General features: G+C 54.5%; 1 protein-coding gene across 8 annotated transcripts in view; it reads left to right on the forward strand.

The window, feature by feature from the left end:
- Triobp (TRIO and F-actin binding protein) overlaps positions 1-16650 on the forward strand; it is a 66093-nt gene that overhangs the window by 18648 nt on the left and 30795 nt on the right. For all 8 annotated transcript variants that reach the window (XM_052748305.1, XM_052748306.1, XM_052748303.1 and 5 more), the window contains 4 exons: positions 3967-6436; positions 10994-11105; positions 11739-12770; positions 14652-14729. In XM_052748305.1, coding sequence (XP_052604265.1) covers positions 3967-6436; positions 10994-11105; positions 11739-12770; positions 14652-14729 — 3692 coding nt within the window. The remainder of the gene's footprint in view (positions 1-3966; positions 6437-10993; positions 11106-11738; positions 12771-14651; positions 14730-16650) is intronic.

Raw genomic sequence — 16650 nt, forward strand, 5'->3', positions numbered from 1 at the left:
AATCCCACGGTAGAGGTTTCCCGCCAACAGGATGAGCAGGGTATTCACAATGTTCCTCAGACCACACTTGAGCTGTAGGGAAAAGGCTCCCCGAGGCTGGAGAGCTTTGCAGATGCTGCCACACAGCCAAGAGGCCACTTAGTGTCCCCATGTGGGACAAAATGCCCCTCCCTGTGAGGTCTGGGGACAAGATAGCACATAGCACCTCATCCCTTCCTTTTTAAATCCTGATGCTAAAATGCCCCAGTTGAGTGTGGGGGTGCAATGCCTGTGATCCTGGCTCAAGTGAGCTTTGGACTCTATGTAGCTGAGGCTGGTCTGGAATTCCTGATCCTCCGGTCTCTGCTTCCTCCGTGCTGGGATTACAGACAGGCCGCACACACCCAGGCTTTGCTTTCTTGCTTTGAAAGTCCCTGGGCAGTGGGTGGTAGCCTCTCTGTGACCTACTTAGAATCTGTGGCCACTGGCCACCTCGTGGCTACTTGCAATATTGCAGTCAGGGACTGAGCCTCTGCTGGGCACATCCCAGTCCCGCAGCTCACTGGGGGGAAGGGGGACGCAAGACACAGGTTGCCCAAGCACAGCTGTGTACCTGTCTTGCATGGAGGCCACGTCCTGTGAGAACCGGGCTCCTAGGGCATCTTGATGTGGGGTAGCAGGAGGCAGCTAAGGCAATATATGGCACAAAGGGTAAGGTCACTGCAGAACCAGAACCAGAGGTGAGAGCACTGTGTGTACTGCACACCTATTGTGTGCTGAAAACCTCTGCAAGTCCCAGAGGCACCATGGGAACACCAGGCTGTATCACACAGGGCTGCTAGGAGAAGAGCAGGTAGTCAAGGAAATAGACATGAGAAGGGTACATGGAAGGCAGCCCTTGGCCAGGAAACTAAGTTCTAGAAGGATGCTGCCCACTTCAGACAGAGGCAGCAGCAAGAGCAATGGCCCTGGGTGGTGAGGCTCCTGTGCTGTGCTGGAGGACCTCAAAGAGTGGGTGCTGGACCCTGGCAAGTGGGCAAGGGTGGGGTGTGGAGGGAGACAATCCCTGCACAGCCTGGGTCTTAGTCCAAATCCAGCGGGAAGCCCCCTAGAGGGTATTTTCTTTCATTTTGAAATAATCTTAGATTTTCCAAGATGGTAGCTATGGGGCTATTGGACCCTTTGCCCAGGTCTCCCTGATGTTGTTAGAGTCACATACAACTATGCAGAGGCTGGAGTGAAGAAATTAGCATTATCCCAGCACTCTGTGAGTTTGAGGCCAGCCTGGTCTACAAAGCGAGTTCCAGGACAGTCAGGGCTGTTACACAGAGAAACCCTGCCTCGAAAAACCAAAGTCCATAAACAAACAAATAAGTCACATTGGTGAGGGCTGGGATGTGTCTCAGCACTTGCCTGCAGTGTGAGACCCTAGACTCCAGCCCCAGAAACAAAAGGGAGCGTGAACACGATAGCAGTAAAGTACAGATTAATCAGGTCCACTTCTTCTCCTCCTCCAATCCCTTTGGGTTTGTTTGTCTGTTACAAGATCTTGTTCTGTAGTCCTGGCTGGCTTCAAACTCTGGAACCCTGGGCAGCCTCAACCTTGCGGCAATCCTCCGGCATCCTCCATCTCTCGGGGTTTAGTGCTAAGGTTACAGTCTCCAACAGTCCGAAATCCTTCTCTGTCCTGGGACATGACGCAGGATCTCACTGCATTTAGTCAGCTGACCTTCTCTGGTCCTTCCTCCTGTGACAGTTTCCTGGCCATTCCTTACCTGCCTGCCCCTCAAGGTTGTGAGCAGGGCAGACCTACTCACTGTGCTTTGTGGGGGAACGATAACTCTGGGCAAAGAGCACTCAAGCTGTAGGGGAGGACTATTGAGATTGAGCAAAAATGACAGTGACCTTGGGTGGGGGCTGGGGATGACAGAGCAGGTGGATTTAGAGGACGTCTTGAGGCGCCTCAGATCCACTCCGGTGTTGAGAGTTCAGACTTCAGGGACACCAGCTACCAGTGTAGCAAGATTGGAGGGGATAGGGGTTGAATGTGAAGGAAGTGTCCTCATGAAGGCAGCCATGGCTTGCTACTGCAGGAGGAGGGACGGGAGCACACATAGCTGATGGTTAAGGGATTGAAAAGGGTGGAGGTTGACCCCAAGTTCAGGGCAGTCAGGAGCCGTGACATGGTCACTGTTGAGGGCAGCTCATTCGTCTCTAAGAGCAGCACGCCCTTGAGGTGCCTAAAGTGTTAGTTTCTTTATACCTGACAAAAGAAATTTCAGGAAGGAAGGCCGAGGATACAATCCAACATGGCAGGGGAGGCTTGGTGGCGGAAGTGTGATGGCTGGTCACGATGGATCTGCAGTCAGGAAGTACCTACAGCTAGCTAGCTTGCTTTCCTTCCTTCCTTCCTTCCTTCCTTCATTCCTTCCTTCTTTCTTTCCTTCTTTTTTTGGTTTTTTTGAGACAGGGTTTCTCTGTGTAGTTTTGGTGCCTGTCCTGGATCTCGCTCTGTAGACCAGGCTGGCCTTGAACTCACAGAGATCCACCTGGCTCTGCCTCCCGAGTGCTGGGATTAAAGGCGTGCGCCACCACCGCCTGGCCCAGCATTGTTTCTTTTTTTTTTTTTTTTTTTTTTTGGTTTTTCGAGACAGGGTTTCTCTGTGTAGCTTTGCGCCTCTCCTGGAATTCACTTGGTAGCCCAGGCTGGCCTCGAACTCACAGAGATCCGCCTGGCTCTGCCTCCCGAGTGCTGGGATTAAAGGCGTGCGCCACCACCGCCCGGCCCAGCATTGTTTCTTAACCTTCCTAAGGCTGCAACCCTTTAATATAGTTCCTCGTGCAAGTGATCCCCAATCTTGCTGTTATTTTTTGTGGCTACTTCATAACTGTAATTCTGCAACTGTTCCGAATCGTAATGTCAATATCTGTGTTCTCCTATCATCTTAGGCAATCCCTGTGAAAGGGTCACTCGACCCTCCAGGGGTCGAGACCCACAGGTTGAGAATCACCGACCTAGACGAACAGCAGTGCCCAGCGCAGGCTCCCTGGCCTCCGTGTGTCCTCGCTTTTTAAAAGTTCATTTATTTATTCGTGTGTGGGCGTGAGCTTACGCACGTGTGTGGGCATGTGTGCCGAGGAGCTTGTGTGAAGATCAGAAGAGAACCTCCCGGAGTAGTCAGTTTTCTCCACCCTGTGGGTCCTGGGGATCAAACTCACGTCATCAGGCTTAGCCACAAGCACATTCACCAGCTGAGCCATCTCGCTGGCCCTTGCTTGCTTTGTCCTTTTAATCCACTCTGGGACCCCAGCACATGGGATAATGCTGCCCATATTTCAGCCGGGCCTCTCTCTTCTTCAGTTGCCCCAATCTAGCAACGCCCTCACAGAGACGCCCAGAGGTTTGTCCCCTGGGTGAGTATATCCTGTTGACAATGTTAACTGTCACATGCAGTAACCTGGTTAGGTGCCCGTTCTGCTCTGTGCTAGACCTGGGCGTCTGCCGCCCTCACAGACACATAGGTGCCCTCTCCGTGCACATTCCCAGCACCTGGCATGAGCCTCTGGGGCAGGAGGGGTAGGAAGAGTCCTCAGGTGTAGGCACGGGCACTTATGGCCTGGCACCCACAAGAGGGGTTTCTTAGAAGTGAGGATGATTTGTGGACATCCCACCCAGGAAGCAGAGGAGAGGAGTCAATATCATCAGACAGCTGCCCCTGGTCCGCTTCCGCCTCTCTGGGGTCACTGCTCTCTACGCCCTTGATCTCCTTTGACACGACCTTCTTGCTCTGGCCCCATTCCGCGAGTCATTGTGAATCCCTGGCCTGGTAGCAGATGGGTGCCTGAGCCTGGTCTCAGCCTGAATGGGAAGGGTGCACCTCTTTGACTAGACACTGAAACCTATTAGAAGCAGGCTGGGGGCTGCCCCTGGGCTTTTCTGTCCTCCCTGGCTCCCTCTCCACCTTAAACATCCTCGTTTCCCTCCAGATTCTGGCAGCGGTGGGGAGAGTGCTGGCCAGCACTGGGCGAAGCTGCGGGCAGAAAGCGGCTACTTCTCCTTGGAGCGACATCGCTCGGGGCAAACCCAGGCTTCCTCCGGGACACCACCGGGTGGACCTCGGACCGCCACCCAGGCCTCTTCTGCTCAAAGAGATGTTTTCCAGGAGGCTTCTTCTGCACAAGAACCCTCCCAAGCTTCCTCTCTACCTAGAAACCCCCAAAGAGACACCCCCAGGACCTTAGCCCCACCGCGGAACACCCCCAGAACATCCTCTCCTTCAAGAGTTTCCCAGAGGGTCACTCCTAGAACCGTGTCCACCGAGAGAAGCAGCACTCCACTGTCCTCTCCTCTCAGAGCTCATCAAGAGAGCCTCAAGACCTCCACACCACAAGATGGCCCCCACGTCGCATCGTCTCCTTGTGCCCAAGCCTCCTCTCTCAACAGAACCACCCAGCGGGAAAATCTCACAACTCCCTGTGCCCAGAGGGACAATCCTAGAAGTTCCTCTCCAAACAGAACCACCCAGAGGGACAACCCCAGGACCCCCTGTGCCCAGAGGGACAATCCCAGGACTCCCTGTGCCCAGAGAGACAATCCTAGGAGTTCCTCTCCAAACAGAACCACCCAGAGGGACAACCCCAGGACCCCCTGTGCCCAGAGGGACAATCCCAGGACTCCCTGTGCCCAGAGAGACAATCCTAGGAGTTCCTCTCCAAACAGAACCACCCAGAGGGACAACCCCAGGACCCCCTGTGCCCAGAGGGACAACCCCAGGACTCCGTGTGCCCAGAGGGACAATCCCAGGACTCCGTGTGCCCAGAGGGACAATCCCAGGACTCCCTGTGCCCAGAGGGACAACCCTAGAAGCTCTTCTCCCAACAGAACCACCCAAAGGGACAACCCCAGAACTCCCTGTGCCCAGAGGGACAATCCAAGGAGCTCCTCTCCCAACAGAACCATCCAGAAGGACAACCCCAGGACTTCTTGCATACCGCCGAACACCCCCAGGAACCCTTCCACCCAAGGAGTCAAGACTACAGCCTCCTGCAGCAGATGGGAACATCTCCGAAGCGCCTGCACCCAACGAGACAACCCAGGACCATCATCATCTTCCTTCCAACGAGACAACCCCAGGGTTTTCTCTCAAGGCTGCACCCAAAAGGACAACCCAGGACCATCATCTCCCCGCCGGGCCCCTCAGGGGAGTAGTTCCCGGAACCCCTCTCCCCACCGGACCAACAAAGATATCCCTTGGGCCTCCTTCCCCCTTCGACCCACCCAGAGTGATGGTCCTCGAACCTCATCGCCATCTCGCACCAAACAGAACCAGGTGCCTTGGGCATCCATTTCTCTCCGGCCAACCCAAGGGGACCGGCCTCAGACCTCAGCTCCTACCAAACTAGCCCATCACGACCCTCCCCAGCACTATTCGCCATCCCCGGCCACCTCCTCCTCCACCTGTCATAACCCAGGCCACCCCAGCGCCTCTCGGACTTCATCGCCTCCGCACCCAGCACCACGAGGGGCTCCCCAGACCTCTTCAGAGCCCGCCCAGCCACCATGTGCTGTGTGCATTGGGCACAGGGATGCACCTCGCGCCTCTTCACCCCCTCGCTATTTTCAGTACGACCCTTTCCCCTTCTTTCCGGATCCCCGCTCGTCTGAGAGCGAAGCACCCCACCACGAACCCCCCTACATGCCACCTGCAGTGTGTATTGGGCACCGTGATGCCCCCCGGGCTTCTTCACCACCTCGCCATACCCAGTTCGACCCCTTCCCCTTCCTCCCAGACACATCAGATGCCGAGAACGAGTCCCCCCAGCATGATCCTCCACAGTTTCCCCCACCAGTGTGCATCGGGTACCGTGATGCCCCCCGGGCCTCTTCCCCACCGCGCCAGTTCCCAGAGCCCTCCTTCTTCCAAGATCTCCCCAGGGCCAGCACAGAGAGCCTTGTCCCTTCCACAGACTCTCTGCATGAGCCTCCCCACGTCCCCACTCCTGTATGTATCGGACACAGAGATGCTCCCTCCTTCTCCTCCCCACCACGCCAGGCGCCCGAGCCTTCCCTCTTTTTCCAGGATCCCCCTGGCACCAGTATGGAGAGCCTTGCCCCTTCCATTGACTCTCTGCACGGCTCCCCACTGCTGGCCCCCCAAGTATGCATCGGCCATCGGGACGCACCCAGAGCCTCCTCCCCTCCCCGCCACCCACCCGGTGATCTAGGTCTCCTGGCCCCCTCCCCTCCCCCGGGTAGCTCAGGCTCTCGAGGCTCAGCACCCCCAGGGGAAACCAGACACAACTTGGAGAGGGAGGAATACACCATGCTGGCCGACCTGCCCCCACCCCGGAGGCTGGCCCAGAGGGGGCCAGAGCCCCAGGCACAGGGCAGCAACGAGGGCCGGACCCGCAGCCCTGGCCGGGCAGAGGTGGAGCGCCTCTTCGGGCAAGAGCGCAGGTGAGCCAGGGCAGGGGCAGCCAGGTGGGCTGGGGAGGAGAGCAGTTGGAAAGTTCCAGAAGCAGGAGTTCAAGCCCTGCTGCCCACTGGCTGGGCAGTCTCGGGCAAGCCACTGTGTCTGTCTGTACGTTAGGATTTTTTTTCCCCCCTGAGGTTGAAGTAACACTGTGGATAGCCAAGTAGTTAAAAACAAACAAACAAAGAGCTGGTGTCTGGCAGGCTTAGTTTAAATCTGGGGTCAAAGCTACCCAGTATCCTGTGATACCTGCTTAAAGCAATTGAATCTACTTGGGCCTCGGTTTCTTCCTCTGTCAAATGGGGAACACTAAAGCACACTGATTCCAATGAGGCCGAACTCCTGAAGGGTTTGCTCCAGAGCAGCGGGTTTACTGTTTCTTCCCCACATGAGGGAGGAAACAGAAAGTACCCATGACTCTTCCCCCGTGCTTTGTAGGAAGACAGACATGCTTGTTTTACACGTGTGGCCAGTGGCTGGGGTGCAGTTCAGTGGTGGAGTGCTTGGCAGGCAGCATGCAGAGGGCCTGGGTTTGAGCCACTAAGTAGATAAATGTCCTGGTTTTTATTCCTCTGGGTGCTGGGGATGGATCCCAAAACGTGCACCTGCTAAGGAGATCCTCGGCCCTCATCCCAGAGCGTTCCACAAGAGCTCCCAGAGTTGCAGACTTTCAAAAGTTAGGGATTATTTTCCTGGGACGTGGCCACAGAGTCCCAAATCCTAGTGTCCTGTGAATGTCCTAAAGGTCAGTACACATGGGAGGACAAACATCCCCCTCCTGCTCTGGCTGGGATTTCTCTCCTCAGCAGAGCCAGCCCCTGAATTTAATTTAGAGATGCAGTTCCACTTACCATAGACAAGAGAAAGGTGGGGGGTGCCTAGAAGTCTGGAAACTTTCCCTGTATTATCTAATGGGTTTTAGAGCCGGACTGAGAGGAGCAGACCTCATGGCGACATCATTCTAGAGCATCTCCAGCACCCTGCCCCCTCTCTTTTCCTTTTGGTTTTTCAAGACAGAGTTTCTGTATAGCCTTGACTGTCTGGAACTTACTCTGTAGACCAGGCTGGCCTCGAACTCACAGATCCGCCTGCCTCTGCCTCCTAAGTGCTGGGATCAAAAGTGTGCGCCACCACTGCCTGCCTCCAGCACTGTAAGATTCTTCTCTTCACGGCCCCTGAGTGCAACATTTCTATAAGATCTGAATTTGGATGAGAAATCTTTTTTTGTTTTTGTTTTTTGAGACAAGATTTCTCTGTGTAACACCCCTGGTTGTCCTGGTACTCACTCTGTAGACCAGGCTGGCCTGGATCACAGAGATCCGCCTGCCTTTGCCTCCCTGCTGGGATTAAAGGCATGAGCCACTGCCCAGTGAGAAGTCTTATTTCTTATTCAAATGACCATTTCAGTAAACTGTATCCGTTCAGTTCACTATCCGAGAACCTTTGTTGACCCCCACACTAGTGTATTTCTCTCTTTGGTCTTTACAAAAAGGAAAACCATTTTTTAGGGGAGAAATGGGTTTGAGACAGGGTCTCGTTGCAGCCCAGGTTGGAACTGAAGTCACTGGGTAGCCGAGGATGACCTTGAATTCCTGATCTTCCTGCCTCCCTCTCCCAAGTGCTAGGTGTACAGGAGTACGCCATGCTGGCTCTGCAATAGAGTTCACAAATAAGTCTACACATAAATATTCTCTCTCGTAGTTACTCACTTTTGAAATAGGGTTTTGCTATGTAGCCCAGGCTGGCCTTGGACTCTAGGTCCTGCCCCAGGTTCCTGAGTGCGGGGATTATAGGCGTACGGCACCACACTGGGCTTGCACAGTTAATTCTGTTCACTGTCCTAGAATATTGTCTTCCCATCTCAGTTTTATAACTTTGGAGTATTTTCCCTATCTAGTACTTTTCCAGGTGGAATACCATCTGCCCTCTGAGGACAGCATGTATTTTCATAAGAGGCAGAATTTATGAGGCTGGGGGATGGGGGTGTGCAGGGTTGTATTTTCATTGTCTCCCATTTACTCCTCTGACAGATATTTATTGAGCATCTACTTTGCCCAAGCATTGTTCTAAGTCTGGGACATTTTTCTAGAAGGATCATGTCAAAGACTTAGGCATTTGTCTGGTGTTTTGGCCATTCCCCTACCCCCATCCCCTTAAATGCCTGAATTTTGAAACAGTCTTCCTTGGATCTGCTAAACATGGTGTCTTTGTTTTGTTTTGTTTTTAAACAGGGTCTCACTATATAGCCCTTGTTGGCTTGGAACTTGCTATGTAGACCAGGCTAGCCTGGAACTCATAGAGAGATCCACTTGCCTTTGTCTCCCAGTGCTGGGATTAAAGGTGTGTGCCATTCTGTTCTGTTGGCTCTTTGACACCATTTGGAGACCCTACACTCATCCAAGTATCCAGAGGAAATTTATTTCCTTGGTCATCCACGGTGCAGCCACATCAACCCTTGGGGACAGGTGACTCTGGGTGGGTCCTGTTGCAGAAGAGCTGGGTTCCCATGGCGTGGGGCTCAGAATCTTCTAGAGTTCTTCAGTCCTGTCTTTCAAAGCTTATGAGGAATAGGGGAAGATGTATTGGAAGGAATGACCATTGAGGAGGCTGGAATTTGTATGGAGACTGCATGTTTGAAAGAGACCAAACATTTGTGCTTCCCTACTAGGTCCCCATCATGTTTGGGACTTTGAATTTTGGGACTTTCATTGAAGCCCCTAGACCTCAGTTCTGGGGGAAACTTGTTCAAAGGCCTCAAATTTGATTTTAAATGGAGCCTCGCCTGGGTGTGGTGCACACCTTTAATCCCAACACTTGGGAAGCAGAGGCAGGCAGATCTCTGAGTTCAAGGCCAGCCTGGTCTACAGAGCAAGTTTCAGGACAGCCAAGGCTACACAAAGAAACCCTGTCTCAGGGGGAAAAACGGAGCCTCATCCAGGGAGCCCTCAAGCTTAGAATCCAGGGACCTTAGGACAGCTAAGGACTCCAACAGCTTCCAGATCTAATTCTAAGGACATCAGTAGAGGCCACAGGACAACAGCAAAGCCTGATGCCACATTTTCCGTTGGTCTGAGACAGGGTCTCATGTAGCCCAGGCTGGTCTCCAGCTCTCCATGTAGTCAGTGATGCCCTTGAACCCCTGGCCTCCCTGCCCCACCTCCTGAGTGCTAGGATCGCCGGCGTCATCACCACCCACGCTCCATTCCTTCTGCAGACCTCTACAGTGTTCTTCATGGTTCTTCAGCTGTGGGCAGACTTTAGAGACAGTCCCCACAGACACCTGCACAGTCCCCCTCGGTATCCTTTGGGGACTCACCCTGGGCTGGCTGAAAAGGTTTCTCCTTCCTGGTTCTGCTCAGCTACCAGCCATGGCCCCACTGACTCATGTATTTTACTTATTTTTGCTGTGCTGGGGATGGACCCTATGGTCTCTCACATACCATGACCAGTTTAGATGAAGTCCAGTAGTCAGACCCCACAGGAGGTATCTGTTCATGGAGGCCGAGTCTTTTGTCCTTTACTAGGAGAGAGGACACACACTGCCCCCAGAGACTGTTAGCTTTATAATGGTGATACCATGCTGAATATAAGCACGACCACTTTTTTTTTTTTTTTTTTTTTTTTCCGAGACAGGGTTTCTCTGTGTAGCTTTGGTGCCTTTCCTGGAACTCACTTGGTAGCCCAGGCTGGCCTCGAACTCACAGAGATCCACCTGGCTCTGCCTCCTGAGTGCTGGGATTAAAGGCGTGCGCCACCACTGCCGCCGGGCCCTGGCCACTCATTGTGAACCCACACAAGCCGGGGATTTTGGCACAGGCTGAAGGTGATCTCTGTTGGCTATGGTGACATTTGCTGGTGACCTTTCTGGATTGTTGAGTTGGAGAGAATGTCTCTTTGTGGCCACCTGGCTAGGCGCTCTTTCACCAATGGCTAGAAGGGTTTTCGAAGCTGAGTGCTGGAGTTCTGTGAGCTCTGAGAGGAACACGGAAGGCAGCTGGCTTGAGGAGTCCTCACTTTGCATGTGGATGGGGAAAGGGCAGAAAGAATGGAAAGCGAGGCACCTAACGTTCCCCTCTCTTGTCCCCGGAGCAGGCTGTGCAAGGTTAAGTGGGACTTGGCACACGAACGCTTGGCCTCCAGAACAGAGGAAGTGCTCAATAAATATTTTCTTAAACATTGTGATTATTTTCTGCTCAGTGCCTGGTACACAATAGATGCTCAATAAATCTGAGTTCCCACAAGGCCCAGTCTAACCCTTGTCAGGGGTGGCTGGTGGGTAATAGGAAGTGCTGAAGGAGGAGGGAGGGAGCCATGGCCAAGAGCTGCCTCCTCCCCACCCCGCTGCTTTCACCCTCTTGTGTCTTCATGGCCTTATAAGATGGTGCTAACTGCCCCCATTTTCCAGAAGGGGAAACTGAGGCCTTGAGAGGGTCATCCTCTCTTTGGGCTTTCAATGAGTCTCTTCTCTGGGGTGGGCTGGGAATGCTGGGTGCTGGAACGGAGTCCCAAAGGCCCTCTGGAACAGCTACATTTACTCTTAGGAAGTCGGAAGCACCGGGGGCCTTCCAGGCTCGGGATGAGGGACGGTCACAGCGGCCCAGCCAAGGTCAGAGCCAACTTCGAAGACAGTCCAGCCCCACCCCCAGCAGGCAGGTGAGCTCTGCTAGCCACCAGCCCTCATGAGTGGACACTGCCTCTCCCCACACCCTGGGTTCCGGGCAGGTGTCCTGGGCAGGGAGGTCCTCTGTGAGAAGGGCAGGGCCCCAGCGTGGGATCATACTGCACTCTCTCCAAGGGCCAGAGGCTCTTGCCAAGATGTGAAGGACTCCATACAGATCCTTTGAAGACAGCCCCTCGGAGCTGTTCCCATGGAGGCATCTGCTATCTTGAGATCTCAGGGAGCCCGGGTGCATCGGGGGCCGCCTCGTCCAGCATAGGGATTGGATCTCAAATGAAACTTAGAGGACCAGGCACACCCCAATGGCACAGTTAGCCATGGTGGAAATTCGGGCACCTGATAGCTAAGGCTGGAAAGACTATCTTAGGGAGGGGAGCCCGGAAAGTAAGCAGCTCTCTGCAGATCTCTTTCTGGAACCGAGAAAACTGGGTGAGAAGAGAGAAGCATGCACCGTAGAGAGAGCCGCGGCTCTCCACCTGCTTTGGCCTAGGCTTCTAGGAAGACACAGCCTCACCTCCTAGCCTCCCTCCTTCTGGGGCTTGGCTAAAGCAGACAGCCGCTACCCAGTGCAGTCCGGAGCCTCACCCACCCCTTCACGTCATCCACAGGTGACCAAGCCCTCTGCCAAACAGGCAGAGCCAGCCCGGCGGAGCCGAACAGAACCCCCGCATCCTAAGAGTCCCGAGAAGCGGCCTGAGGGAGACCGGCGGCCCCAGAGGCCCTCAGCACCTGCCAAGACATCAGCCCGGCCCCCCGAGAGGAAGGCTCAGATAGAGACACAGCTAGAGAGTGACTGCACTGGCCTGAGGCAGCCTCCGGGAGGGTGGCCGAGTCAGGAGGAGCTGTCAGGGCCCCAGGGTCCTAGCAGACACCCAGAGAAGAACTGGGGAAGCCAGGAGGAGGGTCCAGGACTGGGGGGCTGGCCAGAACTTGGGAGTCCCAGCCTGGAGGGGATATGGAGGGGCCCTCCCCAGGAGCACAGGGAAAGGTGGGGACAGTCAGAGGCCTGGGAGCAGCCTCCCAGTAATGGGCTACAGGGGGGCCCCCCAAGGGGCCTTCAGGAGTTGTCCAGGCCTCACCAGCCTACAACCCCCCCAGACAACTCCTGGGCAGGCCCAGCAGAATGCTCGTGTGCCCGGCAGCCTGAGGGCACCACTGGTATGGGCTGGAGGGCTGAGGGAGCATCCCCACATCAGTATAGTCCTGAGAAGCCACCCGACCTCGACTGGAGGGACCTGCTGGGCCTTCTCCGGGCACCTGAGGATGGGGCCTGGGCCCGGCTCCCAAGGCTGGACTGGGAAGGCCTGCTGGAGCTCCTGCAGGCTCGGCTGCCCCAAAAGGACCCAGCTGGGCACTGGCATGACCCAGCCAGGGCTTCAGGACCAGAGCTGGGCTCCCCGGGAACAGAGGACACCCTGAAGACAGAGCCGCAGACCCAGCCTGAAGGATGGGCCAAGGCCACCCAAGCCAATGGGCACAGCCTTGGGCAGCAGTCCGAGAGCCCAGCACAGCTACCCAGCCCTGTCTGTACCTCCACCCAGTGGCCAACAACCAAAGTGACAAGTGAACCAGAAACATCAACTCTGGCTGCTCTGGAGCAGACAGGTCACCTAGGGAGCCACAGCCCACCAGACCTGGCGGTAAGTCGGTGTCCAGCAAAGGCCACTGTTCCAAGTTATGTGCACCCCGCCCCCTGACAGCATCTGGCAGTGGTGTCACCAGGTCACAGGCAGTGTGCTAGGCCACATGTGCCATGCACGGTGAAGAGGCAGCTGCTGCTGTCCCCAGGTTATAGATGATGAACCTAAGACCCGTACTCAGGGACCATACCTGTGGGAGTTTTGATAAATGCTATTAAAGTACCCAAGCCTGTGCTTAGTGCACTGTGAGTCCCTCTCCCCCAGCACCCTGTGGCTGTTCTCAGTTAACTATCAAATTCAGCACCAGGACACCAGGGATGCAGGGTCAGATGACATGGCCCTACCCTTAAATTGCCATCAGGCTATGGGGAGGCAGGGCGATTGCCCGATGCTCAGCAGAGGGGTCGGGGTGGGGATGCAATGCTGTCCTCCAGTGGCCGCTGGCTTGCTGCAGTCTGACTTGTCACAAGGGAGGTGGGAGGTCAGAAAGATTGGGGTTCCTCTACTTGAGGCTCAGGATCCCTTGGAGACTAGGGGGGATGGAGGGATGGAAGGATGACCAGAGGGATGAAGAACCTCTGGCCACTTCAGTAGCTCAGGCAGGGAGAAGACTGCAAAGTGCTCACTGGGTAAGTGTAGTAGCCAGGATGGATCCAGGGCTGTACTCGGTGATGTCTCCAAGCCCAGAGCGTTGATGGGGGACAGGGGTGGCCGCACTCTGGCTGCAGCTCTATAGAAACACCGTGTGTCATGCATGTGTCAATCCAGCATGAAGGACATCTCACGGATGACAGAGCAGAGAGCTCACAGGTCCTGTGGGCCTCCGGGTACTTCTCTAGTGAAGGTCCTTGCCATATCATTCAAGGCTCCTTCCTCTTCTTCCTCCCCATACTTTCCTCTCACTGTGCGGAGCTGGATGGAGGACTCTGCGTATGTTCTTGCACATACTGTTCCTGTTGCTGAGGATGACTCCATCTCCCTTGTCACCTACCAAATGTCTGGTCATTAATGTTCTGTCCTCCAATACTGACCCCACCCCAGGGCTGCTGACGGTCCCCTTCTGGGCCTCACAGTTTGGCTTCCATCCATCAGTCACGTCGGATATTCACTTCCCCTTAGAATCATGGGCACTGACTAGGGATGTGGCTCAGTGGTAGAGCACCTGCATAGCATGCCCAAAGCCCTGGGTTCAACCTCTAGCATCGTAAAACAAGCAAACATGAGCTCCACAGGGGGAGGGGCTGTGATCACTTTATCTCTGTACCTCTGTCTCTCAGCCCAAGGCCTGATAGAGAGGAGGTGTTCTACTCAGTGGATGGCAAATCCATGAATCCACGAATGCTTCATTGTCCCCGAGAGCAATTGGATGGGACAGTAGCTAGGTGATGGGTGGGCAATGAGGGAAAGATGGCTGAATGAATGATGGTGGGTGTTAGGTAGACGGGGATGGGGTTTGGTGGATGGGTGGGTGTGCTGGTGATGGATAGTGGTGGTTATTCGGTGATGTTTGAGTATATGGTTGGGTGGGTAAACATTAAGTGGAAGATGATGGATGGATATAACATGGATGAATACATGTTCCATCGATGGTGAGTGACCGCCGGAAGGATAGAGAGATGGGCGAATGGATAGGAGGATGCATGATGGTAGATGGATGGCTAGATAATGACTAAATGAAGGGTGGGAGTAGACTGGGTGACGGGTGGTGATGTGCAGTGGGTGACATGAGGACAGTATAGGGTAGATGTGGGCTGGTTGGGCTGGCAACATGGATCCAGTGATGTTGGATGCACAGAAAATAACCGGAGAATTTAGAAGGTGGATGGATGGGTGAATCATGCGGGATGAGCTAGGCTAAGCTGTATTCTTTCTTATCTTCAGTTCCAGGCAGAGGAGCCTGAGGCGTCAGAACCGAGCAGAGTCGAAGAGTCACTGGATGACCAGAAGCAGGCTGACTCGGTAGTTGGGTCCTAGGCTTGGGCACATGGGGAGGGGAAAGGAAAGGAAATCAGGCTGGAGGTGGGATGAGCTCCTCCAAAGAGCTCTGGAGCCATCCAGACCCAGGCTGGCTCTGCGATGGGGCTTTGAGAAGAGAAACGTAGGAGGAGGTGGTGAGCAGAACCACCCATCGCATGGGAACCTCGGTGGGGATAGTCCTGGGGTCAGAGTTCTGCTTCTGACTTACTGGCACACCGTCTTTCCCTGAGCAAATGGCAACTTGGCCCCAATAGTTCCTGAGGGCAATGTTCTTTTGGGTCTAGAGGGCTGGGCCAGGCTTCCTGGGTGGGGCTGGGCCATGCTTCCTGGAGCTGGGGTCAAGAGTAGTAAAGTGGGTCAAAGGAGGTGCGGCTGCAGCCCCGAAGGCCGTGGAGGCTCTCCAGGGTCCTGGAGACTGGAGCGATATGCCAGGGGTGGCACAGGGGGCTGCCTGGGGCCTGGCTGTTGCCGCACCTCTCTGTAACTTGCAAACAGACCTTTCTCACCAGAAACCTCTGGAGGGCAGAGGCGGAGGCGGAGGCAGAGGCGGAGGCAGAGGCAGACAGCAGGCAGGCAGCACAAGCCAGGAGACTCTGGTTACGCTTTTCTCTTCCCCACGGTCCTCTGGACTGCCTCCTGAAAAGCCAGAGGTGACGGGCCACCTGAGTCTGGCCCGGCCACTGGTCATAGCTGGGGAGAGGCGTATTCTGTCCAACCCATTTGTGCAGACCAGGAAACAGCCAGTGTGTGGCTGGACCCAAATAGAACCCAGGACTCTGGTCGCCTAGCTGGGGCTCTGTACCGGGCTTTTTCTTTTAGGGTCACCAACCAGCTCCCAAATCATGACACAGGGACTTGTTATTAGTTTTGAATACTCGGCCTAGCACATTTCTGCCTAGCTCTTTCAAATTAACCTGTTTCTCTTTATCTACCTTTTGCCTCTGGGCTTATTACCCGTCTTCCTTCTGTGTGTCTTACTTTCACTGCTTCTGGCTGGCTTCTGGCCCAGATGGGCGTGTCCCTCATTCTCTCCTCCTTCTTCTCTTGTTCTTCCCTCTCTCGAGCCCAGATTTCTCCTCCTATTTATCCTCTCTGCCCACCAGCCTCATTTATCCCTCTCCTGCCTAGCTATTGGCCATTCAGCTCTTTATTAGACCAATCAGGTGCCTTAGGCAGGTCAGCTGAAGCAAATGCAACCCATCTTTACATAATCACACACATACATCCTTACATCATTAAACAAATGCAGCATAAACAAAAGTAACACACCTTTACACAGTTCAAGTAATGTTCTGCAGCATAAACAAATGTAACACATCTTTACATAATTAAACAAATGCAGCATAAACAAATGTAACACATCTTTGCCCAGCTAAACTAACATTCCACAACAGGGCTCCCTCTACTCCCCATCCCCGCCTCTGTCCAAGTTGCTTCCTGGTTCTGTCCTCTCTATGTGCCTCTACCTGCTGGGTGGCCAGTCTCCCCTTCTGTGAAATGGGGAGGGGACAGAGGACTCCCATCACTAACGGGGGGGGCGGGGGCTGACAACTCACTCTTCCTCTTTGGGGCTGATTTCTTCATGCTTCCTGGGGCCTGGCCTTTGTGAGCAAAGAGGAAATTAGCAATATGGAAAGCCTCTCCCCACTGCCACACACACACACACACACACACACACACACACACACACACACACACACACCAGGCCACCTCTACTGAACAGAAATGTTAATACCTCATTCATTCACTCACTCACTCATTCCTACTCAGAACACTTAGCGAACACCTTCTGTGTGGTGGGATGAGTTGAGGTGAGCCAGAGTGGTGTCATGTGGTGGTCAGGGCTGTGGGCTGTGATGGGGTGTGATCATGGGGAGCACTCCTTTCCTAAATGCTCTCAGGT

Source organism: Peromyscus californicus, unplaced genomic scaffold, assembly GCF_007827085.1.
Source record: "Peromyscus californicus insignis strain IS unplaced genomic scaffold, ASM782708v3 Scaffold_20__1_contigs__length_68692818, whole genome shotgun sequence".
Lineage (NCBI taxonomy): Eukaryota > Metazoa > Chordata > Mammalia > Rodentia > Cricetidae > Peromyscus > Peromyscus californicus.